This window comes from Rhinolophus ferrumequinum, chromosome 24, assembly GCF_004115265.2.
Source record: "Rhinolophus ferrumequinum isolate MPI-CBG mRhiFer1 chromosome 24, mRhiFer1_v1.p, whole genome shotgun sequence".
NCBI lineage: Eukaryota > Metazoa > Chordata > Mammalia > Chiroptera > Rhinolophidae > Rhinolophus > Rhinolophus ferrumequinum.
In genome coordinates, this window is record NC_046307.1 from 41,183,421 (window position 1) to 41,210,784 (window position 27,364).

Genomic DNA, 27,364 nt, shown 5'->3' on the forward strand with positions numbered 1-27,364 from the left:
AAGAAGAAGAGACACAGGAATGCACACACAAAGAGAAAAGGCCATCTGAGGGCATCGTGAGAACGTGGCCATCTGCAAGGAGTAGAAAGCAGCCTCGGGAAAAACCAAGCCTGCCGACACCTTGATCTTAGACTTCTAGCCTCCAGAACGGTGAGAAAAGAAATTCCTGTTTGTTAAGCCACTCAGCCTTGGGTATTTTGTTACAGTAGTCTGAGCAGACTAATACAAGGAGGAACAGGAGGTGGTAAGAAAAGAGAGAAGGGCTTTCTGCTGAAGTCACCAGCATCTGTACACCCGGCAACAATGATATTAAAACAAAGAACACATTACACACAACAAAAATATTGCCATGCAGAGGAAGGGCTTTAGATTTAGGCAGACCCAAGTTTTTGATCCAGCAAGTCACATAACCTTCCTGAGTTTCAGACGTTTTATTTGTAAAAAGGAGATAACAAAACCTACCTCAGAGAGTCACTGGGAAAGTAAAATGAAATGAAATATGTAAAAACACTGAGCACGCTGCCTAGTAACCACTGACCGATGTGTATGTAGGCTATATGATTTTCTTAGTATTACCAAGAGACAAGTAAATCTCTGGGGCAAAGTGCCTGCATTCACACCTCGTCATTTGGTGAGGAGGTGGTGGGGGGACGCGGCGTCCATATTGGCTCATGTGCAGAGCTTTGTACTGACTCAGGTGTAGAATTACCGTGAAATATAACCCTAGGAAACCAAATTCAGAGAGGCTGACCCACAAGATGTTTTCACCCAGCACTCTGCCTGACACATAGTAGGCAGTCAAAATGTATTGGCAAATGTGTTAATGACCGAAGAAAGTTCACTCAGAATGTTAAAAGATTGAACATCTATAGCCATCTGTTGATGGGTACATGAAGCAACCCTCTTAGGGTTGCAAGTGACAGAAACCCATTCAAACCAGACTAAGCCAAAAAATTAAAATAAATTAGAATTTTAAAATGGAAGGAGAATTTGTTGGCTTGGAAACTGACAAGTCCAGAAACCTGCTTCAGGCATGGTTGGATCCAGGGACAAAGAGCTGTATGGCGTGATCTCTCTTCTGCTCTCCTGTATTGGCTTTACATCCAGGCAGGTGCACTCCAGGGGGTGGCCCTGGCAGCTCCCTCCAGGCTCCCACCCTCTATACATCCAACAATTCATCCAGAAAAAAGGAAGCCTCCCTTTCCAAACAGTTCTAACTTGAGTCTTGAATTGACTCTGAGCCCCCAGCCAGAGTCACGAGACCATCCTTATCCAATCAGCATCTCTCCAGGGCCTGGAAATAGGGGAGGGATAATTTCCCAAAGGAAAACCAGGGAACTTTCTCCAGCATAAGGAGACTGGTTGCTAGGCTGGCACAGACCGGACTGAGTGGATCTAGACAGGTGTCAGGTCACTCATGGGTGACTGGGTGAGAACGAGAAGCATGCCACCTGGAGGACGCAGGAAGATGGGTAATCAAGCTGTGTTAGGTCCAGGGAGGACCCAGGGCCCTGAGGATTTTAAGGAGGCTGGAATCTGTACCAGAGTGCCTGATCAAGAGGGCATGCGGTAGACTGAATGCAAAAGCAGCCCGGATTCTCCACCCACTCTGAATCCGCGCCTCTGCAAAGTCACTTTACAGCATATCTGATCAAGGGTGGAGCCTATTTCCTTCCCCCGAGGTGCTGGGCTGGCTTTGTCACTTACTCTGACAACAGACTGTAGTGGAAGGGATGGTGTGTCAGTTCTGAGCTTACAAGGGGTCTTCCATGCCTTTGCTTATTCTCTCGGACCCCTGCCTCCACCATGGGAATGATCCTGGCTATCTGGCTGGAGTCTGAGAGGCCACAGGAACCCACCCCAGCGGACCCAGCCAAGGCCCGAGACATGGGGGAGCCCTGATTAGCGAAGCTGACTCGCTGACCCACAGATGACAGTAGATACATGAGTGGATCCCCTGAGCCCAGCTCACGTCAGAACTGCCAGGTGGCCCACAGACTCAGGAGCATAAGGGGCTGCCATTTGAAGCACCCGAGTTTTGAGACAGACTGGTACATGGCATTGGTGGCAAATCAATAACCAATACAAGGCAAGTTAGGGAGAAAACTTAGCTAGTACTTGGCTGGCCAACCTGTGCCCCCTGCCATGGGGCTGGACCTACCTGGGGAGGGCATGTGTTTCCAACTTGCAGGAAAATGCCGTATGGGCTACCTGGGCTGTGGGATCACACCTGTTTCACAGCCTGGTGGAGTCTATGATCTCTACGGATCTCGTGTGGGAATTAACTGACCTCCTGCCATGTTTCTCAGAGACACAGGCTTTGAAAAGTTATGGAAATTATCCAGCTGGACCTGCTGGGGAGAAACATACACCACTAGCCACAGCTGGGCATGTTCCTCCACCCCACCCTTGAATTATACATTATGGTTTAGACATTTTACATGGTGGCTATGAGTGGGCAACAAAAGAACATACATGGCTTCAAGAAGGGCCTGGGGGAGACTGGGAAGAACCGAATGGGCCCCAAACACTGCCCAGGGGCCTCATTAGCCATTTGGTCCAGAGACGTGCTTAGAGCCCATTTCAGACTTCCCTGGAAGAAAGTTCAGGAAAGAGGTAAACAGGAAGCTGTCGGATGCCCGGAGCTGCCAACCAGAGCGTGGAAAGGATGAAACAAGTTGACACGCCCTCCGTGTCCACAGCCTCCCCCGCTCCCTCCCAGCACCCAGGTAACTCTCTCCTCTATGCCCAGTCCTACCAGGGGCTCCAGACATATTACCATGGCCTCTGGGGTCCCAAATACGTCCTAGATTGTGTCCTCTGCCCCTAAGTCTGCTCTACTTGCAGGACCCGCTCCAGGGACGTCATCGCCACCCATCCAGTAATCGGCCGCCAAATCCTGCTCATCTTCCACCTGAATCCGAATCTCTCCATTCTCTGCACCTCCCTTGACAACCCTGGTCCCACTCCCGACTCCCCACTTCACATTAACCACGTATAAACCGGATTTAAGTTTGTTCACTGGCTAAAAACCTCAATTTCAATTCTGCAGTCTGACATAGATGTTCTTCCTCATCCAGTGCTTCCCTATTTCTCTCCTACCTGCTCCCCTTCTGGGAAAAGCCAACTGCAGTTTCTTCCAGCTTCCAAGACCCAGACTGGGTGCGGACTTGGGGCTCTCCTTCCTGCCTGCCTGCCTGCTTTCTTCCGAGCAGCCCCAGAAGGCCTGGGCTAAGTGAGGGACCTCCAGGCCTTATCATGTCCCCCTGGTGTGGCATGTTCAAGATCTGCTTTCTTTACAAGGTCTGTGCTCCACTATGGTGTCCCTATGGGCCGCAGCTCAGAAAGGAGGTTTGATGTCCTTCTTCCCGGCCCCGTGAGGTCTGGCCAAGCAATGGAGGAACAAACAGCAGACACTGCCCCAGGACCATGGCTACTTCGCGAGCTACCCGCTGATCGCAACCCACCATCCTGCCCCAGACCCCCAGCCCCCCGACATCGACGTCATGAGGTGCTCACAGCCAGCACCTGCATGCAGGCCCGGGAGCCAGGCGGGTACAAAGCACAGGAGGCCCAAGGAGTGTGGGGTACAGCCAGGCCTGGGCACCGTGGACCAGTGCCCACTGGCAGCCAAGGTTCACCTTCCTGGAGAGTCAGAGCGTCTGCTCCTGACCCGCACCCCCAGCGCTCAGAACCGGGGCTTGGCCTGGAGAGGGGGACACGGCCGAGCCCCACACCTTCGCGGTGGCCGGAGCTCAATGGCTGAGGTAGCTGGAGATGCAGGTGCAGCAGGCGCAGTGGCCTGAGGTCCCGGGCAGGAGGCGGGCGGAGGGCAGGCACAGCCCAAACCCCAAGCAGGTGCACTCCGGTGCGCTGGGGCCATCGCCGTCACCAGGCCAGGGGTGAAGCCATCCCTGAGCTGCGAGCGCCCTCCCCGGCCTGCAGGTCACTGAGCGCTCGCTGGTGGGGGGGAGCACGTGGGAAGGGTTTGGTCAGTGGTCCCAGGAACCCCCACATCTTCCCTGCCTCGTCTCTCACCCCAGAGCCAGGGCACAGACCTACCAGGTGCCCCTTGGTGGGAAGGGGGGTTGTGTAACTCACTGGGGCCCTATCCCAAACATAGGGCATAACAGAAGACCCCCTTCATTTGACTCTGGCGTTGACCTCTCCTGAGAGGCCCCTTAAGCCTTCCACCCTGGCTCACCTCGAACTTGCTCATGAACTCCGCAAAGATGCCGAAGAAGGCCTCGGATGTGGTGGCTTTGGAATCCTCCCCGAAGAAGGCCAGAGCCTTGCCCAGCTCCTCCATGGCCTCGCGCTGCAGCCCGTCCAGCGCCCGCAGCACAGGCTGCGCCATCTCCAGGAACGACTGATGGGCCTCTGTTAAGGAAACTGCCCGGCCTCCGGGATGTCCCCAGGTTCCTGGGCGGTGACCCCAGACAGCAGCCGAGCTGCCTCACTCTCGTCTGTCCCAGACCCTGGGCTCTGCTGGAGCCCCTTTGCCTACCATACCCCAAGCTCTTCCCCAAACCTGCCACAGTCAGTCCGGCTGCAGGGCTGTCACTCGCTCCTCTATGCAGGGCAACTCCTCCCTCTGGGCTCTGCTCAGATGTCACCCTCTGCCCCAAGCACTCACTTGGAGTGGCCCTCTCATGCTCCAGGCCTTACTCTCTCTTTTCTACAGCATATGTCACTACGCTCGGTGGGAATCCTCCCCTCTCCTGACTGCCTTTGGCTGGCCAGGGCCTGCCAGGCCTCTCCTTCTGTCTTATGACTTAAGCCTGGGCTCTCCCGCCCATGAGGGCAGATGGGGCACGGCAGAGGCTTTAGGACAGTCAGAAGAGCTCCTCCTCAGTTACACACAGACTTGGCAGAAGTTCTTGGATTCGAAAAGACCCAGGATGGACCCTCTTCCAGCAATCCCGAACCCACAACAGCCTCTGCCCAGAATCTCGGGGGAGCCATAGCTAGCTCTACCTGACCATTCCAGCTTCAGTCTGCTCAGAGGATACTGTCATAACCACGGCAAACTTGTCCTCGCTAGAGGGGGACATGCTTTGGCAGGCAGCCTGTATCTCACTGATGGTGCCATGGAGGTCAGCCAGGTCACTGATGAGGGCCCGTTGGTTCACTGTGGGGAAAGGGACAGAGCCTCATGGAGCCACACTCCCAGCCCAGGACGGCAGTGCCTGCCTCCCCACCCACGCACCCACCCAGCTTACCTTTGGCAGCCAGGGGCACCGTGGGCAGATCCTGAGTAAAGCCCAGGAGTTCAGGGAAGTGCTGGCTCAGTGATTTGGCAAGGATGTGCAGGAAGGTGGACTTTCCGTCCACCGTCTTGGTGGAGTTCAGCTGCAAGGGACCCCCAACACACGTCCTCCTCAAGGACCCCATCAGACCCCTATCACATGGGCCCAGGTACTCTCAGCCCTGCTCTCCTGGACTGTGGCTTATTCCTGGCCCTCAACACTTGCCAACTCCACAGCTCATAACCTGATTGCTAGTATTCCTTACTCTGAAGTCTTATCTGCTAGGACGCCACAGGCCTCTCCAGGAGTTTGCAGGCTCCCTGGCCCAGATCTTTGAGACCCCTAGGAATCAGGCCTCCAGCTCCCAACTCGGGGAGGCCCGTAGGTTTTCCTGTCCCTGTCAGCAGATATTGCCCAAGATTCTCTGACCCCAGGGGGATGGGTAGCATCACTCATGGATCTTCGCTCTTGTGGTTTTCTGGAAATATCTGTGGCCCATCTGAGCCTCAGCCATCCTAAACCATTCGTATCTACAAACGGACTCTCCCCTTCCTCCTGGAGCCTTCCCTCCCTGCTCCCCCCTACTCCATTATTCCAGATACTGAAGCTTAAATTGGAGGAGCTCACTCCCGCCCCAGCCACCCTCCAATCTGTGCTGTATCACATCCTGGCCTGTGGACAGCCAGCTCTTCCTCCTGGGGGAAGGGCCCTCCTTGGTCCTCATGCTCTCTCCTCCCCTCTGCTTAGGTCTGGCCACCTCAACCTCAACGGCAGAACAAGCTAATCAATTACTGCCAACTAGCCCCTCACCTCCGTCAGGAAGTTGATTTTGAAGCCGGTGGTCTTGTTGGTTTTGGGCTGTCCATCGTTGAGATAGTTGCCCATGGCCAACACAAACTGGAAAGGAGGGTGGGCAGGTAGGTACTCACCCACCCCTCACCCCTGGTCCATCAGGATGCACCTCCAGGCTGGAAACCCCCCGGGGGCAGAAGGGCAGGGAGAGTGACCAGGGAGGGGTACGCCCCGACCTCCAGGATCTTGGCGAGCTTCCGGCTGTTCTTGAGCTCGAGGGAGGCCTGGCGCAAGCACTCCAAACTGCCCCGGATCTCTTCTGTCTTCTCCTGCAGGGTGGCCTGGAAGTGGAGGCTGCGCAGGCGGGTCTTGTACTCGGGAACCGACAGCATCTGGCACGAAGGCAGAGCCAGGATTCATTCATCCCGCCAGGAGACGCACTGCCCCATGGCAGCCTGGGTGGCGGTCAGCTGAGCCTGGTATTCCCTTAGGAGAAATAAGCACCACCGCGAGAAGGCACCCTCATCCCATCTACTTTGGACCCTGGGCGGGGATTGGTCATTAAAGGTGTAAAACTAGGACTCAGAGGTGTGAGCGTGGGGGCGCGAGTGGAGCGGGACCAACGCAGCCCTGGGACATAGTGAGAGCCCGGATGGAGGCGGCCGAGGCCGCTGGGCAGCAGCCCCTGACCCCAGGCGGGGGTCACGGCCGCCGCACCTGCAGGACGAACTGGTCGGGCTCGCTGAGGCGGCCGGGCGCCTCGCGGAAGGCCTGGTAGCGCAGCTCCTCATCGGCGTCCGGCGCGAAGAGCAGCAGCTGCGCCAGGTGCGCGGGCTCCAGGCGCCGCGGCTCCATGCTCATGAGCACCTGCCGCAGCTCCGCGGGGCTCAGCTTCAGGTGCGCCAGCAGGATGGCTGCGGGCGGGGCCGCTAAGGTGAGCCGGGGCGGGGCCTCGAGATTCACCGGGGCTACTGGGTGGAGCCTGGGGCGGGGCGGGGGGGAACCGGGGCAGGGCAGGAGCCAGCCGAGGATTGCGAGAGTCCTCTCCGCGACCGATTAAAGGGTGAGGGCGGGGTTCTCGAGGAGCTAGATCTGGAATTGATTGGGGCCAAGGAACTAGGGAGGGGTCTAGAGGCGGGACCAGAACTGGGGAGCCAATCAGGGGCCAGGGCTTATGGGGGGGTGGACCCGAGGCCGGCATGCATGCGGGTGCGATCAGGCTGGATGTGCGACCTGGGAGGGAGGTGAGTGGGGGGGTGAGAGGGGGAGGCTTACAGCCTAATCTCTGTCAGCATCCAGCTGGCGGACCCCCGCCTGAGGCCCAGACAAAGGGCCACCTCCTGCCCTCCACAACCCCTGGGACTCCCCGGCCCCTCACAAGTGTTGTAGGCCTTCTTGTGGGAGAGGATCTCCACCACCTCCTTCTTCCTGAAGGGCTCAGGCCCAGGCACTGGCTCTGGAAGAGAAACTGGTGGTTTAATGAGGGGAGGCTAGGCTGAGGCTGCCGTGGGAGGGCGCAGGAGGGGTGTGGCCACCCCCAACAGGCCACTGCCCCCTGACCATGGCCTTGACTGGATTGTCTCCGGGTATCCACAGTTCCCACTCGTGAACTCTTGGGCCCAGGCTAACACACTCAGCATGGTGCGTACCTCCCCCCATCCTTTCTCTCCCCGGGGTGCGTGGGACTGAGCTGGCTGAGTAAGGAGAACCAACCACCTCTTGACCTTGCAGATGCTTCCTGGATGGACAAGGGCCTTTCTCTTCCATTCCACGACCATTTTCCACACACAATATCCCTGGCTGCCTGGAGCCCCACCCAACAGCTATAGGGAGATGCCCGGCGAGGAGTGAGGGGAGAGAGAGACTGGAAGGGCTCTCTGGGGATGCCTCCTGTCTGGCTGTGTGACTGAGCAAATTACCTAGCCTCTCTGAGCTTTCTCATCAGGAAGTCGTCAGTGTCACAGGGTTAGTTCTGAAATGAGGGTCAAGGGTGTCTGGCACTTGGGAAGCATAAATGCCAGCCGTTATCATCATCTCCATTTTGAGGTGGGAAAATTGAGGCTCTGAGAAGTTAAATACCCCCGGGGGCACAGTAAGTAATGGCAGTCAGTTTAGGCCTTGGGGGCTCTGAGCCCTGGGCGGCCACACAGTCAGGTGTCGGGTCCCCCAGGGCCCTCAGGCCACTCACTCGCAGGTTTCTGGGTGCCAAAGTGGAGCTCCAGGTCGAGGTACTTCACCATGTCACTGAGCTTGTCATAGTCAGAGTCCTCCCCGAGCTGCGGGGGCGGCGGGGGGGCTCAGTGAGGAGGCACGCTGGCAGCGGGACTGCCACTCCCCACCCCACCCACCCACTCAGGGCTGCCCTTCACACGGACAGCCCGGAGCCTCAGGTCCCCTACCTGACCCCAGATGGTGCCTTCAGAGTTCTCCACCTGCTCCCACCGCAGGCGCTTGACGCTCATGTGGCTGGTCTCACTGCGGCGGTGGCTCAGGCCCCGGGACAGCATGGGGGGTGCACAGGACACAGGCGGGGGCAGGGGTGGCGGGGGTGGGGGAGGGACTGGGTGGCTGAGTTGGGTGAGGGGCTTGGCCAGTGTCTGAGTGGGGCCCCGGGGACCGTCGGGGGGGCGGGAGCTGGGTTTGGGGTCATGGAAGGGCAGGGGTGGCGGCGGTGGGGGGCTGAGTGGGGGTGGGGGGATGTGGTCAGACATGGAGGAGTAGGTCAGGGAGCTGCCTTCCTCACTGCTGCTGATGCACTCGCTAGCGCTGCTCCGCTCGTTGGTTCCAAAGCTGCCCTGGTCATCGTGGAAGCTCATCTGTGGGGGCAGAATAAGGAAGAGCCGGGCCAGGTGGGGCCAGGTGAGAGAACGTGGGATGGTCTGGGGACAAGGATAGGACAGTCTTGGGGATTTGCCTGAGGCTGTGGGTGGGATGGCCTGACAGTGTGTCAGGTAACCTAGGACGAGGAACGAGGAACGAACGGGTAACCTGAGACAGGGTGTGTGGGGTAGCCTTGGGTCAAAGGGTGGGATAGCTCAAGGCAGGCCGAGGGGCAGCCTGAGACAGGTCCCCTGCAGGCCTGTGCAGGGACCAGGGACACTTCCCTTAGACCCTGTGTCACACCTGCCCCCTGGGCCTCATGTCTGCCTGCAAGCTCACCTCCTCGTAGTCGTTCTCAGGGCTCAGGAAATCATCCACGATGGTGACCCGGGGGCCTAGCTGCTCACTCAGGGCGTCCAGGAAGCGGTCAGTATCCCGGCTTCGCACAGGCCGAGAGAAGGTGAAGAGCTTCCTGCGGCTCGGCTGGCGGGCAATGTCCGGGCTGGGGGGGCTGTCGGAGTGGATGGGCCTGGGGCCTGGCTGTGGGGAGGGCGCCCTGCTGCTGTCCAGGCTGGCGTAGGGGTGGGACTCGGAGCTGCTGGGGGAGGCCGGTTCCCCTGAGCACAACGGGTAGTAGCAGGGGGAGGGCAGGAGCCGCTCGCTGGGCCACGAGACGCTGGACAGGGTCCTGGGCCCTGGGGTGGGGGAGGGCGCGTGAGGACCCCTCTACAGTCAGTACCTGGGTTCCAGGTGCAGGCTGGAGGACAGGGGCCCAGGGAAAGTTGGCTCTGTGTCCCTGGCCACCTTCCCTTCCCTCTCTGGACACAGCGCAGATGAACCTGGGTGACCCCGTCCCTCCATGTTCTTCCTTGAGCATGATCAAGGCTGGTGGGGGCGCCCTGCTTAGGCTCTGGCCAGGCAAGCCTCCAGCTCATCTTGAAAGGGACACCAGGGGTCCCACTGAATGTAACTCAAAGGGCCCAGGGGCCCTCTCCAGGCCCCAGACCTGGTCATGAGGAGCCCAGCAGGCCCTGGGCTCCCAGGAGCATCACCAGGGGTCCTGCCTTCTAAATGCAGAGAAATCATCATGTGTGTCCTGTGAGCAACCACCTTTCCAGATGCGCCATTCACAGAGCAAGGCATGCACTTAATAATGTATCCAACAGCCACATGCTAACTTGGGGACTCTTCTGCAGGCAGCCCTCTGCTTTTCTAGATCCACAGCAGGGGTGAGGATCAGAGGGGACACGGAGCGACGAGGACAACCCTGACCTTGATGGCCCCTCACCAAGAAGGCTGCTGGGGTTCCCCACAACTCAATCCCATGGCCATGGATCAAAGAGGGGCCTCAAGGGTGTGCCTGGAGGTGGGGTAACACCCAGACGGCCAGTGCCGCCCTCAGAGCTGGGCTGGCTGAACCCCTACCTGCTGTGCCTGCTGGGCTGGGCACTGGTGGGGAGGCACGTGATCTAGACGTGGTCCCCATCTTCCCTTTGAAGCTGCTGCTCAGCCGGGACTCCAGCTCTGCATAGACAGCCGACATCTGCGGGGGAGGAGGCAGTGAGTCCAGCCGCCCCCACTGCCCCCACATGGCCCTGACATGCCCCAGAGGCCAGGCCGGGGTGGTCTGGGAGGCAGATATCTGCCCCAGACCCCTCTGATACCACCAGGAGGGCGGACAGTTCTCACCATCTTGGGATTGGGGGTCTCAGGGAGGGATGTGCCGTCGCCTGCCTGGCGCTCGCCTGGGATCAGAGGAACAGGCACGTCCGGGCCGTCGCTGGGACCTGCTGGGGAATTGGGAATGGCGGAGTCTGCTATGGGGGCGTCTAGTGACCGCTCTTCATCACTCAGGCTCAGGCCCCAGCCCAGGCCAGCTGGGGACCATGGAGAAAGAACCTGCTAGCCCTGCAGACTCAGGAGGGCCACCCCTCAGCCCATGTATTCCCAGCGATTTCTCACCTCACCAAGCCCATTTTGCATGTGGGAAAACTGAGCCCTGGCCACACCCTCACACCTCCAGGCTTGCAGCCCAGGGCCTTACCACAGCCCAGACTGGTCTCCAGGCCCTGGGCCCGGAGGCTGCGGCGGCACGTGGAGGAGGCCCTCAGGGAGCTCCGCCGCTGGGGCTCAGGCATCTGCTCAGGCTCAGGCTCGGGCTCAGGCTCCAGGTCCAGTGAGGGCTCGGGCTCTGAAGGGGGACATGAAGGGGAGATGGGCCCTTGTCCTCTCAGCCAGACAAGGAGCTGCCAAACACAGGGAGGGTGAGGCAGTGGCTGTCTGCCAATCTGTGACATCGGTCCCTGCTAAGCTCTAAGACAACTCTCAAGGGGAAGCCTTGGATGAGAAACTGGGTGCCAGGAACAGGAGGAACCCGGGGGTGGTGCTAGCCTGAGGATGCAGGCTGGGGGAGGTGGCCACAGCCCACCCCACAGGGCGTCTTCTCATGGCAAGAGCCTAGGACCCCATAACCCAAGGTTTCAAAACCCTGCCCACATTGGACTTATGGGGTGAAAAGGAGGGTTCCAGGTTTAGGCAGGTGTGTGAGACACCTGCTGCCCACTCTGCACCTTGCTAAAGTTTCTTGTTAAAACCCCCGACCATTCCCCTACTATGTGTGGGTCTCTGGGACTAGGGATAGTGGGCACACAGGGCCAACATGGAGGAGATGTGCAGGCGGGACACAGCCGGCGCAGGGCGCCCAGGACAAACGCACAGGGTTTGGCACACTTTCCAGGCCCACCGCCTATACGGTCAAGTGCATGGTTTCCTGGGCACACAGGCACTGTAGCAGGCGACAGCAGAGGAAGGCCCAGCAGGCCCTGGTGCGTGCCTGTGTCCAGCCAGGTGTGACCTGGCTACACGCTCACAATCCAGGTCTGCAAGCAGCGGCCACACAAACTTCTCGATCTGTGCTACACTTCCTAGGGTACAAAGCACAGCCACTGACGTCACCCCCATCTTGTGGGTGAGAAACCTGAGATCCCGGGCATTACGTGGGGTGTGTCAAGTCTAAGGGTATGCTGCATTTGCTGCCTAAAGCTGGGAGGACACATTCGTGTGGCCAAGTGTGGGACCAGCGGCTGTGTTGGGCGTGGATCTGCGTGGCACATGAGCACATCAGTGTGTGGGAGGGGCCCAGGATGGCTGTACTACCTCACAGGTGAGAACAGGTGGGCTGGGCAGGGCGAGGGGCTGCTCACCTGTCATGGCCGTGTAGCCCAGGAAACACGCGATTTTCTCCTGGCAGAGCTCCTGCTCCTCGTAGGTCAGCAGCTGGTAGATGAACTGCCAAAGCACCTGCTTGGCAGGCGTGTCCAGCACAGGGTAGACATCCACGATGAGGGTGTCAATGTTCCTGGGGGCAGTGGGGTGCAGGAGCAAGGAGTTCATTACTCAGGGGCTCACTGTGGGGTGTGGGATAGGGATGGACGAGGGGGGCACTTCCAGGCCACAGAATGCAGGCTTGTGTCCTGCGCCCCCTTCCCGCTGCTAAGACAGAGAAGTGGGCAGGAAGGCAGGTTCTGGGGACAGGCCGCCCGAATTCAAATCCTGCCTCTGCTACTTACCAGCCAAGTGACCTTTCTTAAGTTACTTAACTTCTCTGTGCCTCAGTTTCCTCATCTGTAAAACGGGGATGAAAATAGCATCTACCGCACAGAGCTGTGTGAAGGCTGACATGTATGGCACGTACTGGGACAGCAGAGGGACTTTACATATAAGTTCCAAGTGAGCTGCACACAGCTCCACGGGGAAATGAGCACAGTGATGCTCAGCACGGTGTCCCTGGGATGGAGGAGACTGGAGGTGACCCCGCCTGTCACTGGCAAGGTAAATGGGTGAGACAAGTGGCTGTGATCCATGGGGATTCGGCTGCAGTTATAAACAGTGTAGTAAATGCACACAGAGCAATGCGGACAGATCTAAGCACAGAGCACTCGGTGAAAACAAGTCAGACACATATAGCACAGTGATGATGTAAAATAAAAATACATCCTATGGAGCAACAATGCCCACTTTTTGAGAACAGCTTTGGACAAAAGGATGCCCATTAAACTCATCAGACTGGTGGCCTTGGTGGGGGAGGGACACAGGAGAGAGTGTGGGACCAAAAGGGAATGAAAGGTGGAAGCACCTAAATGTCCATCCACTGCTGAATGGATGAACAAAATGTGTTCTTTCCATACAATGGAATATTACTTGGCCATTAAAAAGGAATGGAGTATATGTTCTAAGTTGAATGAACGTTGAACACATGGTGCTAAGTGAAAGGAGACAGACACAAAAGTCCACATAGTGTACGATTCCGTTCAGATGAAATATCTAGAACAGGGACATCTAGAGAGACGGGAGGTAGATTAATGGTTGCTGAAGGTAGGAAGGAGCAGAGAAGAAGAGGAGGGTGGGCAATGGTGAAAAGGTGCAGCATTTCTTTTTGAGGTGATGAAAATGTTCTAAAACTCAGTGTGGTGATAGTTGTACATATTTGTGAATCTACAAAAACCCAGCGCACTGTACACCTAAATGAGTGAATTGTATGATATATCAATTACATGTCAATCAAACTGTTAAAACAAAAAAAGGAAAAGGAATGAACAAGTGAGGAGTTTGCACAGACCATGACAGTGACCCTACAGACCGAGGAGTGTGACAAATGCAGCCTGCTGCCCCTGATGTGTGAAAAGACAGTCAACCAACCCCCAAAGGACCTGGCTGGTGGCAAGTGCCCACAGGCGAGGCTACTGTGAGGCCCCCCAACAACGCTGCAGATGGTCACTGTTGGTCTCACTTTGCAGAGAAGGCTGTGACTTGCCTAGGTCATATGGCTGGGAGGTTTCAGAGTCAGGGTTTGTTCTGGGGCAGCCCAACTGTGCCCACCTTGGGGCCCCTCATATCAGCTGCTGCCTTATTTGAGGCTCCCCCAGGAGAAGGGGGGTGAGGAGGCTCAGGCAGGGAGACCCGAATGGTGACTCTGGGCAGGAGGTGGGGCCCACCCAGGTAAGGCCCCACCACCACCTTGGCCCGGCCACCTGTGCTGGAAGAAGCTCTCAAGGGCCCGGCAGACCCCATAGCGCTCGGCAGGCGTGAGCAGGTGCTCCAGCTGCTGGCTGAAAGTCCTCCCCTGCACGCGGATACTGGATGGTAGGATCTCCGCCACCCACTGCAGGGAGGTGAGTGCTGACGACGGGTTGGGGGAATCCAGAGAATCAGAGTCTACAGGGCCACAGGCAGGAGAGACACGGGTGATTCCATGTCCCCAGGCCAGGTGCAGTTTCCCTGGCAGCCGAGGCGAGGGCCCTTCCTGAGCTGGGAGGTGGCTGCACAGCGCCATGCTTTGGGAGGCACATCTGCTGCCGGCAGCTGGGGATGGGGACAGAGGGAGAGCCGGGCGGGGTCCCTGAGGTGATCCCACTGGGTCCTACAGCACGACCTGGGACGGATGCTGTGGGTTTTGGGGAAGGGGGAGGCAGGGTCTCTGTGGGACACAAAGCTGAGTGGCAGTGGGGGTCTCACCGCTGGTGAACGGGACGAGCCCCTCCTCCACCACCAGCGTGGGCATCGCACCACTGCCCTGCAGCATGGACACCACCTTGTCGTGGGAGCAGTTCCTGCCAAGCAGAGGTGGCCCAGGAGGGCCTGGCCAGATGAGCCCTGTCCACACCCCACACCGGCCTCCCTCTCCTGCCTGCACAGGCTACACAACAAGCCCCTGCTGGGCCACAGCCACAGCCAGGGCCCTGCCTCTCCTGCTCTAGAATCTCTGCAGGAGAAGTTCCAGGCCCAAGGCCAGCTGGACACCTGGTCACAGAAGGGGTCGCACCCATGTCATCCCTAGACAGGGCGCCCCCTAAAGGAGAAGACACAGATGGTCACTTCCGCTCTGTCCCCTGCATGGAGCGGGGGTGTTTTCTGGTTGGAAGGTTGAACTGACATCCTAGCTAGGGTGGGAGGAGAGATTCAAGAGTTCCCACAGGCCGAGGGCCAGACCCTGGGGACCAACTGGTCAGAAGAGATGGGGACCATGGCCTGGATGCCCCAAGAGGCAGCAGTCTTGGGGAACAAGCTCTGGTGCCCAGTAGCCTCTGACCTCATGTCCAGTCCATTGAGGAAGAGGATCCGGTCGCCCGACCTGAGGGACGCATTGTCAGCTGGGCTCTCTGGAGGCAAGAAGAGAGGGCATGCTGGTCAGCAGGGCAGGGCCCACTCCTGTTTGCCAGGTGAGAAATGGGACAGGTGGCAGAGCAGAGACAAATTCAGGCCAGCGGCGTGCCCACATTGGACCCAGTGCCTCTGCATTCTCAGCTGCTCTAGGTGGGAAGTGATTCTCGGGCGGGGGTGGGAGCACTCAGGGCCCGTGGACCACTGGTCAGCCCTGAGCTGTTGGAGAAGAGCTGAAACACAGGAGACCTTGACAGCAGTGTTTCTCAGCATCTGTGCCCCTGTGAGGACCTCACTCCAGACGCTGTTCTCAGCCCCTCATAGAAAGGTCCTCATTACAGATTACGCTGTACCTTTGTCACCAGGAGAAAATGTGTCTGTCTGGAGGGAGGCGGTCCCCTCCCTCAGGCTGGAAAACACAGTGTATTACTTATGATTTTTAGGCTTTGACATCTCGGTGCCTGGCTGACACAAGTGCTATCCCGCCCAGGGCTAGCCAATTCCGAGAGATACCAAGTGACTAGTCTGCAGTGCACCTTTGAAATGCACACCCGCCAATCCTGAGCCCACGGCCCGCCCCGCCTCCGTGGGCTCTCAGAGTCACTAAGCACCCGCCCTCGTCACCCTGGCCCGGCTACCAGACAGCTAGGGACAGACCTGTGCCCAGAGCCCACTGAACTTATTCAAACAGCCCTAGTCCTAAGCCTGCTCACCCTGCCTCACCTGTTCCTTCCCACAGAAACCACGTAAAGGCTCTTGTCCATGTTTTCCTCTCTCCTTCTGCCTCCTGACCTACCCTGGTGCTTCCCCGTGTGGCTCTGCGTGGCATGGTGTGCCCCTTCTTCTTGGGTAACAAATTATCTTTTCAATGGCAATCATCTCCTGATTTATTGATCTCTAAATAATAAAACCTGCATTTTAAACACATGGGAGGAGCTAATTCTCACTCTGTCTTGATGACCCTGAAGGTCAGACCTCATCCAGACCTAATACCTGGGGAAGGGGCGGCTAGTGTGTTCTTGTGATACAGATTTTCTTTCTGCTTTTTTTATTAGTTGTCACTAAATTTGATTTAGAAGCAAGTTGGGGGTGGGCATAATTAAATGTAATTAAAACACATTCTCACATTGTCAGAAGTTCTCTCTTAAGGCTGCGGGGACTGTCAGGAGAGGAAAGGAGTGATCAGGGAAGACTTCCTGGGGGAGCAATACGGGGAGAAGTCCTTTCCCTGGTACTGAAAAGTGGGAGAGGGTGATGGTGGTGACAAATCCAACCTTGCCTGCTGGGAAGCTTGGGCCAGCCTGGGGAGGGAGGGGTTATAGCAGGGGATTAAAGGCCACTGGATTGGGATTCAGGAGAGCCCAGGTTCTGGTCCTTCATCTACTAGTTTCTCTAGGCCTCAGTTTCCGGAAAAGCTCCCATCGAAGCATCTACTTGGCCTCCTATGATAGGAAAGGCATGGGGTTACCAGTCTGGATGCTGAGCTGGGGAGACCAGCTCACCTGAACTTTCATATGGCCCTAGGCCAAGCATCTCTGACTACACACATGGGAGGGCAGGGAGGTGGGAGTGGTGGTGGCACAGTTGGAAGAGACACAGCCAAGGAGGAGAGCTTAATCATTCTAGAGGAAGCTCCCTAGACAGCAGTCTTGGGCCCTTTCTGAACAACAGTATGTCAACTAGTAGTGCACAAAGCTGAGAAGACCTGGAACATGTCAGTCACCAGGATTAGGTCTCAGAAAGAGCCCACAGCTGGTACAACGATGTAAAGACACTTAGGCGCTTTCCTGGGGATCAGAAGATGCCCAACTCACAAATTCATTTACTGAAGATGTGAGATGTAGAGGATAGAAAAGACTCAGTCTCAACCAAGGCATCGATAGGGATGCATCACCAGGAGCATCATGCTTATGTGCTGGGAGGGGATTGGTGCAGGACGGGGCAGGTGGCCCAGCCCTGTGGGGTGGTTACAGGGAGGGAGTGCTCAATTCAGCGCCAGGAGACGTTTCTGCCTCCCTACCCCCACCCCAGACCTTCCACACTGGAATGGGCTCCCTCAGCAAGAAATGAGCTTCTTCCTCTCCCCCATCCTCGCACTGCACCCACTGGAGGGCAGGAAGGAGGCATTCCTGCTCTGCCTTCTTCAAGATAACACATTCCAGGAGCAAGAAGGGGCAGGTTGAGTTGGAGGAGGAGGGGAGTCCAGATTGGGGGAACTGGATAACGAGCCAGAGGCTGTGAAGCCTGTTGCCTCTCTGGGTCTGGCCTGCCCACAAGTGCCAAGTTCACAGCGAACACTCTGGCACAAGGAATGTTGCCCAGGGCACAGCTTAGGCAGACACCAACTCTGTCCTGGCTGCCTGTTCTAGGAAGTGCCCCCGCCATCCCTGTGGACATAGGAAAGGTCTGGATGGAGAACTTGGTTCTCTTGGCTCAGGAGTGATCCTGAACTTCGATGGGGTTTGCTCCAACTCTGGCTGATAGATGGTTTCTATCTGCTGCTCAGGGATACTCAGAGGACACTTGCTACATGAGGTTGGTATCTGGTGTGGAGAGGGATGCTGAGCAGAAGCCTAAAGAGTCCTTCACCCCATTCTGGATACCCCGCCCACTACTCACCAGGTAGGACAGATTCGATCCAGACAGGCCCATGGCCACGGAGAGTGAAGCCGAAGCTCTTGCTGCCCTTGTAGACACGGACTGTCCTGGCAAGAAAGAAGGGGCAGGCTGGGGGCGGGCAGTGTGTCGGGCTAAGGAAGGGGGGGTTGGGGAGTGCAGGGGATGGAGATGCCCCGTGTCCCACTCCTCTTAACATCCCCTACCCGCCACCCGCCAGGTGTCCAGCCCCGCACCCGTACCCTCTGCCCAGGTTTCCATCGCGAGCCCACGCATTGACCAGAAGGCGCCCGCAGCCCGTGCCCGCTCCGCCCACACCCTGGGTACCTGCGTGCGCCCCCAGTGCCTGCGCGGCAGCCCAGCAGCGAGGCTGCCTTGCGTGGGGGTGGCTCGTCTGGGCGGCGCGGGGCGGCACTGGCGCGCGTGGACACCAGAAGGCGCTCGGGCCGCTCTTCGCTGCGGCTCCGGCGCAGCCTCTGCGCGCTCTGCGCCCGCCGGGCGCGGCACAGCTTGCCCAGCAGACCCTGCGACACCACCTCGTCGAAGCGCGCCCGGTGCTTCTTGGGGATAAAGATCCTGCCGGCGACGACGGAAGAGTCGGGGCACGTCCCCGGACTGTGACCCGGCCCAAAGGCTCCTCCGTGTGGGCGCAGCCCTCGGCTCAGGGTTGCCTGGGACTAAGCCGTTAGCCCCTCAGTCTCCCTCTCGGTGCCCAGACTTGCGCCCTAACCGGCTGGGGTCACACAAGGGCTGAGACGCGCGGCTCCCTCCACCGTCCCCTTTACTCTGGCCTCTGGGGGGCCTCAATACCCCCAAAGTCCGCCCTGGACCAGGTCCTCCCCAGCCTGTCTTCCTTTCTGTGGCCTGTCCTCCACTCCCTCATCTCCTGCCCTTGTACGTGACAGGCCAGCCCCAGCCAGGGATCCCCATCTCCCACCTTCTCCTAGCCTGAGTCCCGGTGACCAGGCTGGAGAAAACAAGCCACCATCTGCCCTGCTCAGACTTCCCCAGGCTCCATCACCCTCCCAGTCCTGCTTGCTTCTCCCGCCAGCCCTCTCTACAGCTGCCTACTCAGAATGTGCCAGGACCACCAGCTCCAGTCCTGCCTCTCTCACTTTCCCCCACACTGTTGCGACAACCCAGGACACTCTCCCCGCCCTTAGCTAAGCCTGGCTTCCCCTTCAACAGCCAACACTGGCTTCCTTCAGTTTAACCCTCCATGTTTGAGCAAGTCTATTATCTGGGCCAGCCAGGCACTGGGCCTCGAAGCTGAAGGCACTGTGGCCCCTGCTCAGAGAAGTCATCTGGAAGTGGTGAGAAGCAAGGGGGAGGCTCGCATGGTCCCCCATGCAGGGGAACAAACCATGGGATGGTTCTTTGCTGACCATGGGTCTCCTCTGCCACCTGGAAGCTCCCCGGCGGCTGGGCCCTCAGCCCAGCTGAGCCACAGTAACCAGCCAGCCAGTGCTCAGCACATGACAGGGACTTGGAGACTTAGTAAACAGGGCTGCTGCTGCCACCAGCGGCCCAACCACACCTCTGAGTGACAGCAGCAGTAAACCTCCTGGTGGACTCCTTGGTCCATGGCAGACGATTCTGAGGCTCTGTAACTTCCCAGGGTCACACAGCTGGCCGTTGGCACAGCTGGCATGGAAGCCCAGTCTCTGGGCCTCAGCACTGTGACAGGGCTCTGCCAAGGGCCCCTGAAGTTCTGGTTGCTAGTGAGGCCTCCCTGGCTGTATCCCATGGCTCTTTTCCCTGTTCTTTGTAGCAGGAGCCAGTGCCAAGGGCATGGTGAGGAGAAGGGAGAAGAGCCAGCTGAAATACAACCTCTCTGAGGTTGCCCAGTGGCCCCACTCAGTTCCCCGGACCTCTGTGGGTAGGACTGATAAGGCCAGCTGGGCAAAATAGCCACCTGGTGGGAGGGAAGGGGCATGGACCCTCGGAAAGGAGGGTGCCCTTCCCCCAGTAAGCTCTGCTCCTGGATGTCCCACGAAAGCAGGAGGCCAGAATGAATGGCCTGCTCAGCTCTGTCAGGAGCGTACTTGCCTGAGCTGCTCATCCTTACTCACCTGCAGCAATTTCCCCAAATCTAGAACCTTAGCCTCATTCCCCAAATGGTCACTCAGTGTCTCTGGAACCTGACACCTCCATCGGCCTGAGAATTCCCCAACCCTCCTGGGCCCACCACAACCCTCTTGCCCAGGCAAAGGAGAGATGACAAGCCAGAAACTGTCCATCCCACGCTTTGGCCTCCAGCCCCAGGCTCCAGAAGGCATGAGCCCCACCCCCACGCGCAGCCCCTGGGTCCAGTCTGGGCAGGAGCCAGATGACCATCCCAGCTCCATCCTCCAGCAGCAATTAGAAAAGACCCTGCCCCCTCCACCAAGGTGGAAACCATTGTAAGTCACCAACTGCTCAGGTCGGAGAAGGTTGGGTGACCCTTTCCCTGACTGGTGCTGTTGGGGCTGAGCTGAAGGCCAAGGCTGCCTGGGGAGCCACACGCCCTTCCAGGCTTGTGTGGGCCCTCCATGCCGCTCAGTGTGGCCCAGGCACCCCAGCCCTGGGCCTGCTTTGAATCTACTGTCCCAGCAGAGCCACGCACAGTGGGATCTCATGGACCATCGTGGCCCGTCACTGTCCCTCTGACCCTGACAGCCTGGCTATGGCTGCCCCAGGACTCCCAGGTCTCCACTGTGCCAAAAGGTTTCTCTGAGGCCACAGGACAATTCTAGAGCCAAACAGTGATGCTGCACTCAGGGGTCAGTTCTGTTCTCTCTGCTTGGGGGGTCAGGTCTAAATCCACCTCCAGATCCCTCCCAGGGGCTGCCCTAGGGTTCTCTCTCCACCACATTCCCTTCGGCTCTCTGTCCAGTTCCCTTGAATGGCCCAGTCTAGGAAAGAAACAAAGCTTTTCAATCCCAGCCGTTACTCCCCGGGCCACTCGAGGGTTCTGGGCGCCCAACACGGGGAACTCGCCCCTTTGTACCCTTCCTGTTTCTGGCCACCCTCCCCAGCCCTCGGGCCCCAGCCAGGCAGGGCAGGTGCCCACCCAGGTCAGGGAAGCCCTTCAGTGCCCCAGTCGCATCCCCTCAGGCCGGCCAGAGGCAGGTCCTCGGCGCCCAGGGCGCACGGTTCCCGGGGGCAAGGGCGCCATGGGGAAACTACCGAAAGTGCCGGGAGAAGCCCTGGTCCTTCCCCATCTGGAGCCGGCGACAGCAGCGCAGCAGGTGCAGACGGAAGGGGGCGGCCGAACTCGAGAGCAGAACGAGGGCGCGGCGACTCCACGCACCTCTGCCTCGCCAGCGCGCGAGGCCCCTCCGGCGCCCGCCCCTTCTCCGGTGGCCCCGCCCCTCCGCGGGGACCCTTCAGCTAGCTCCCGCAGAACTGACGCAGCTCCAGGCTGTCAACGGTGCCTCCTTTTGGCCCCCTCCATTAGTCCCATCCAGGCGCCTCGCCTCCGATCTCTCGGGCCGCGGCAGCCGGGCTCCCCGCATAGTGGCGAGTCTCTAACACCCACTGCACTGAGACTGAACCCCACAGTTCAGAGGAAGCCCCAACTGCCTTTTGTAGGATATGGGGAGGCTTGTAAAACAGGGGATGGACTTCGCCCTGGGCCTCAAGGGGCTCAGCAGGAGCCAGGACCAGGTCCTGGAAGCCCTCCCGATCCACCCAGGGGGAAGCTCTAGTAGAGAAGACGCTAGAGAGGGGGGTCCTTGAATGCCACTGTCAGCGGCTGAGACTGCACTGGGAGACCACGGAGAACCATGGGAGGGTCTCAGGGTGTAAGGGGAGATGGAGGGACCCCCGAGGTTGGGGTACCAGAGGAGGGGCGATGCTGGGAGGGGAACAGGAAGGGTGTTGAGATGGGACAAGTGTCCAAATTCTAAAAACAGACGAGGGAGAGCGTATGAGACCTGGTGAATGAGGAGACGTGAGGAGGGGCCACCAGGTGGGGCAGTTCCCAAGTGAGTGGGCGGGGGACGAAGAGGGCCTCCCTGAGATGGGTGTGTCCTCCTGGGAGAGGAGGGGAGAGATAAAAGGAAAGAGGGTCTGGACTCTTCCTCTGGCTCAGAGCCTACCACTCCCTGCAAGTCAGAGGAGGAACAGACCCGGGAGACCATGCTGCATTGTCCTTTCTTGCTGAGCCAGGTCCTGCCTGCAGGCCAGAAAGGGCTAATAGATGTCGGGGAGCCAGCCCAGGGCATCCTGGGGAGGGGCTCCTGGGGGCACGCTCAACAGGGGACACCAGCACAAGGCTCTCTCCTTAGCAGGCGGCAGTCACCGCCCAGATAGGCGGGACCTCAGAGGCAGGGCACCCCGGGGACTCTCCCTTGGTCTCAGACAGGAAAGGGACAACCTCCATGGCCTGCCTGCAGATTCCTGCGGCCCGTCTCAGGGAGGATGCTGCCCCCCTGACCTTCGGGCTGGTACTCTGTCCAGGCCATGCTGCCCAACACACCTCAGCCCCACCTTCCTGACCCCAGCAAGGCCACCACCCTGCGGTGACCGCAGGGCTGCAATTCTCCCTGGCGGCAGCAGCAGGAAGCCAGAGCCAGTGCCCTGTCCTCCCCAGGCCTTGCCCTCAGCCCTGCCCGAGAGAGAAATATCCCCTCGCTGTCAGCACGGCTCCCCGATACCCGCAGGTCCACAGCTGTCCCAGCATGATGGAGCCATTCTGGTTGATCTGTATGAGTTGCAATGGCCCAGCATCCAGAACCAGGCCTGCCCGAAGGCTGTGAACACTGCCCACCTTGCTGCGGCCAGAGGAGATGGCAACACAGAGCATAACGCTCATGCTCCAATCCAGACACAGGCAGCAGTACACACATTGCCTCGGGGCCGGTGGAGGCACTGGAAGGGGCCAGCAGCTGGCCTGCCCTGAAGCGCCGACCCCAGCCAGAGTGTGCCACCAAAGGCAGATCACTCTGGCGCAGCAGTTCTCAACTGGGGACATTTGGCACTGCCCGGAGACAGGTTTGCTTGTCACAAAATGACAACCGGGAGGGGGCTGTGCTTCTGGCACCCGGTGGGTGAGGCCAGGGATCTGCTAAACATCCTACAATGTACAGGACGACTCCACCACAGAGAATTACTGGGCCCGAAAGGTCAACAATTGAGAAACCTCTCTAGGGAGAAGGAGACCCTCCCCAGGGGCACCCTCGCTAAGTGAGCACATATATATGACTGGCACTTCCGCTTCAGCGTCAGAGAGTTCTCCCCATAACTTTGTATGACAGTGTCCTTTACACTTGTCATTACAGCAGAAGAGGGTGAAGGAAGCGCAGAGGTTCCCTCACATGCTGCCCGCAGATTCTCGACTAACCTCTTCTGTTTGCAGTTGGCAGAGTTCATTTGTGTAATTTCCTACCAAGAACCCTGCTGGGGACACATGGGGATTATCAACCCCCTTTTATAGATACACAGTAGAGATCAATGAACCTGCTTAAGGTCGCACAGCCAGTGAGTGGATGTGGGATTCAAGCTAGGTCTGTGGGGATTTCAAATTCCAGCATCTTCCGCCACCTCTATGCCTGCCCCTCCCTCTCCTTCCACATTCCCTGAAACACTAGCAGACCCCAAAGCTGACTTAGCTTTCCGGTTCGCTCCTAACCACGTCACACTTTCCAAACTGCCTGGCCTGTGCTAATTAGAAAGCCATTTTATCACTTCATCAAACTGGGATCCCTTTGGGGACAGACCCAAATTAAGCTCTGAGCCGCGGGATTAGCTGCCCTTGTAAAGGGAGATGAGACCCTTTGCTGACGTGGCTGCCTGCCACTGACCCGAATCTCCCTGTCACAGCAGTACTGGACAAGAGAACTTTCTGCAATGACGAATATGTGTGCTGTCCAGACAGTCGCCACTAGCCATGTGTGGCTACTGAGCACTTGAACGGTGGCCAGTGAGACTCGGAAGCTGAGTTTTAAATTTCATTTAATATTCATTACATTTAATTTTCAATAGCAACACAGGGCTAGTGGCTACTGTGCTGGACGGCCCCGCTTCAGTCTCACTGCTCCTGCTCCTGCCTTCCCAAGCCTTCCGTGTAGGCCACGGGGACCAGCCCTCGGAGGCCACGCGGTGATGTGGGGGTTCCCGCCTGTGCTGGGCACAGACAGGTATATCTTCACCTCCCCTTTGCTGCTCAACCTCTCATGTAAACCTTGTCTCTCCTCGCTGGGGCGCAGGGGGTCCCAGCCCAGGCCACAGATGTAGCTCTTATGGTCTCTCACCCCATGCATGGGCACTGTTGGGTATTCAAACCCGTGGCCGCTGTGGCACCGTCCTCACCCTGGCCTTCAGGGATCCACCTCTGTGACTGATGCCTGGCCCTGATGAACTCCCCACTGGAGACTGTCTTCCCACCTCCACAGGACACCCACCAGACCCCACTGGCAACTTCCTGACATTGGCACCTGCTGCCACCTCTGAGGAGCCCGCCCTGATTGCCCCCTGATGATTTACCCTCCACTGTCTCCACTGGCACTCAGTTCTGGGAATCACAGAAAACTGCGTCTGTGACTCCTCCATGGCCCCCTGAGCTCTCTTGGAAAGGTGCTGTGTGGGGATCATTGCTGCCCTGGGACACGAGGGGGGGGTTGCGGAGGCGGGGGTGGCTGAAGCCACCCTGCCAGAGTACTCCTCTCCCAGCAGAGCCCAGCGGGGAGCCTCCCCCTCCTCCAGTGGCCTCCCTAATTTTCCTGTCGCACTTGACACACGCTGACAACACAGGCTGCTGTTTCATCCTCCCCAGCAGCGCCTGGGGGGATGCTGCGAGAACGGGCATCCCCAGGTGTCCTGCTTCCCAGGCACTAAATTGCGCACGCCCAGCCCACGGGGGCGCTTCCCCCAACCCGGCTCTTCCTGACCCACTGGGGTCGGGAAAGGCAGGCGTGGGGGCTGTCCCAAGAGGCGGACAGGCTGGCTGGACAGAGGCGGCAGGGACAGAAGCCGGCGGAGCACTGAAGGGAGATGAGCAGACCGAGAGGGCTTCTACAGAGCCCAGCTGCTAGGAGCCTAGGGACGTGCACGAAGTTCCCAGGGGATACCTGGCTGCCCTCGACCCTGACCCAGACCTGGTGGAGTGGGGTGGAGTGGGGGATGTCCATCATCACCTCCCCAGGGAGCCCTCAGAGCCAGCACATCTCTACAGCAAATTCGGCTCCCGAAATAACTTTTTGTTCCTATCGGGATTTTCCCAGCAAGGGGCAGGCCCCTAACTCACCCCAGGCAGCTCATGGTGGCCTCTTTCGGTGGCTTTCTGTGCTCCGCAGCAGAGCGGAGACGCTGTGCCCGCCGGGCTTGGGGGGGGAGGGTGGCCAGCCCCGTCCATGACATTGGCCAGGCCCAGAGGGAGGGGCAGGCTGTGGGGTGAATGGCAGCGAGGGGAGGGGGCGGGCTGAGCCCAGGAAGGGGGAGGGGTCAGGGTGGGGGAGCAGTCGCAGGCCTCGGAGGCAGGGTCGGGAGAGAAAACCCCGCAGGATCCAGGCAGGGAACGCAGCACTCAGGCCCAAGCGGGCCTGATGAAAGCTGGGAAGTGACCCTGGCAGGAACCAAGAGGAAGGGAGGGGGCTCCGGAGATTCCCTGGACCACTCCAGGTGTGCACCACCAGATTTTTTTTTTTCTGAAAAATAAACTGAGAGGTTCCAAAGCTGAGCACAACAGCAGAAAGTGCACAGCTGACTGGGTTCACATTCCTGTGCCTGCCACTCATTTGCTGTGTGACTTTGGGCCAGCCTCTTAACTTCTCTGAGCCTCAGTCTGCCTCTGAAATGGGAATAGCAGCGCTGGGTGGATTCAGCCAGTGTTCCTCTAGGTTGGCACATAGCTGGCATCAGCAAAGGACAGAGAGCGCACACTGTTTATAGGACCGGGTGGCAGGGATCCACAGCAGGACCCTGGACTTCACATCGTGCCACTGCTCTGTCTCCATAATGAACTAGGAGTTTCCTGGTATCCTGTTGATTTCTATGACCTGGTTTTGGATAGAGCAGGGCCAGCTGCGACTTCAAATCAGGAGGTCAGTCCCCTCTGTGCCTGGCCAGCCTAGCGGTTAGTGTCCCTTTCCTTCTCAAAGTGCTGCTCTGCCATCCAGCACAGGCAACAACCGCTCTTCCCGGGATCGCTGGCCCACCCTTGTTCTGGGACTGAAGGGGTGTTGGGGTCCAGGTCAGGAGCAGGCCACACAAAGGCAGCAACGCCTGGGATGGCGGTGGGGCTCCCCTGAGCGAAACGAGACACGCCCTTCCTGCCCATCCCACTCCAGACTGAGGTACCTGAGGTTGTCCAGGAGTGGCCCACGGGCCTCGCGGGGCAGTGCCAGGGTGATTGCCCACACCAGACCATCCACCTGCTGCTCGGCCGCGAACTGCTTCAGTGCAGCGAACACCTGCTCCTTGGCAGTCGGCTGGTCCCCCAGGATTTCGTCCACCTGCAGGGAAGGGTCCTGTGAATGATCACAAGGGACCCAGGGCAGAACAGCAGGGAATCTCGCCCCCTCCTTCCTTCTCAGTTTACCTCCACAGGACAGCTGAGGCGAGCGGCACTGCCCAAGTCACTCCATTTGAAACCTCCGCAGCCCTGTGACGCGGGCATGGCTAGGATCTAAGGAAACTGAGGCTGGTAGGGGTGAAAAGACTTGCCGAGGGTTACGGGGTCAGGACTCAAGCCCAGAGATAGCCCTTCCACTGAATGATGTAAGAATCACAGGAATCACAATACAAGAGCTTAAATGTGCGCCAGGCACTCCATAATTGCTAGTTACTGTTCTTACACAACTGCGCTTCCTTCTACTACACTGTTCACTGAGAGATTCTACAGAGAACGTTCTGGCTCCATGAAAAAAGCTCTGGCATGCACGCTTAGCCCTGAATTTGGACTCCCTCCGTGCTCTCTGGACTTCCATTCTTTTCACCTTCGTGTACAAACCAGCTGATGTGGATCTACTCAGAGGAGTCTGTGGAAATGGGCATGTCGCACATCCAGTCAGGGGACATCTGTAGTTTATTGGCTATTTAGCCAAGAAAGGAGGGAACCCTTTTCCCTGGTGGGAGGCAAGACCTTGGCAGTTATGTTGTAGCTTTGGCCATTTGGAGGCTCTTGCCCAGGGCTTTGGCTCTTGAAGGGATGATGCAGAGATGCGGGGACAGCAGAAGCTGGTCAGGACAGTGGCAGAGTCCCATCATGCGCCCTGAGCAGACTCTACCTGAAGGATACTTCAGGACAGCTATGCTCCAGGTTGCGATCTTTTCCTGGTTCTAAGTCTGGGTCTCCAGCACTGATTCTCTGAATTGTCCCTCCCACAAATTCCTTTCCTGCTGAAGTTAGTGGAGTTGATGTCCGTTGTTTTGTTGCCAAGTTCACTCCATACTCTGCAATACTGGACATCATTGATTCTAGGGTGAGTATTTTTTTTCATGTTTTAACATCTCTGAGATCAGCGTGTGTCTTGTGCATAATTGTCACGCCTGTGAGGGTGTGAATTTGGTCACAGGTATTCATACATCCGCTGAGTTATGTGCACTGCTAGTACTAAGTATGTCCAAATAAGACTAAAAGTCCGTTTTCAATAACTACTAAATTAAGTGACAAGATGGTGATGAGAAAGCATGTGTCATGGGTTAATTGGCAGGGATTTTTCATGGGTTAATTTCGTGGGTTAATTGGCATTAATAAAACAATGGTGCATCTTGCCGTTGACAGTGTTTTCGATTTGCTGCAATGC

General features: G+C 58.1%; 1 protein-coding gene across 4 annotated transcripts; it reads right to left on the reverse strand.

The window, feature by feature from the left end:
• Positions 1-416: 416 nt before the first annotated feature.
• On the reverse strand, positions 417-24,931 carry GRID2IP (Grid2 interacting protein). Of its 4 annotated transcripts, none has more exons than XM_033095661.1 (21): positions 24,865-24,931; positions 17,964-18,212; positions 17,640-17,725; positions 14,950-15,019; positions 14,376-14,470; positions 13,892-14,075; positions 12,065-12,219; positions 10,906-11,052; positions 10,551-10,648; positions 10,287-10,404; positions 9,201-9,556; positions 8,441-8,857; positions 8,230-8,317; positions 7,420-7,497; positions 6,759-6,955; positions 6,278-6,433; positions 6,060-6,146; positions 5,223-5,352; positions 5,013-5,131; positions 4,205-4,369; positions 417-3,960 (listed from the first exon to the last, which is right to left on the reverse strand). In XM_033095661.1, the coding sequence occupies exons 1-21, from the start codon at positions 24,876-24,878 to the stop codon at positions 3,889-3,891; spliced, it is 3,081 nt and encodes a 1,026-aa protein (XP_032951552.1). In that variant the 5' UTR covers positions 24,879-24,931; the 3' UTR covers positions 417-3,888. The 4 variants fall into 4 exon arrangements, with proteins under 4 accessions (XP_032951552.1, XP_032951551.1, XP_032951550.1 ...); XM_033095660.1 differs by having other exon boundaries at positions 10,551-10,651; XM_033095659.1 differs by lacking the exon at positions 24,865-24,931 and adding an exon at positions 20,805-21,160.
• Between the last annotated feature and the right edge of the window lie 2,433 nt (positions 24,932-27,364).

What these genes read in the sequence shown, in the direction of transcription:
- GRID2IP (XM_033095658.1), bottom strand. Translation starts at nt 20,839, where the DNA reads ATGGGGAAGGACCAGGGCTTCTCCCGGCACTTTCG. An exon ending in AGACCCCCAATCCCAAGATG is followed by an intron (nt 10,405 to 10,550) that starts GTGAGAACTGTC and finishes CCTCCCCCGCAG; the next exon opens with ATGTCGGCTGTCTATGCAGA. An exon ending in CCGACCAGTTCGTCCTGCAG is followed by an intron (nt 6,434 to 6,758) that starts GTGCGGCGGCCG and finishes CCTTCGTGCCAG; the next exon opens with ATGCTGTCGGTTCCCGAGTA.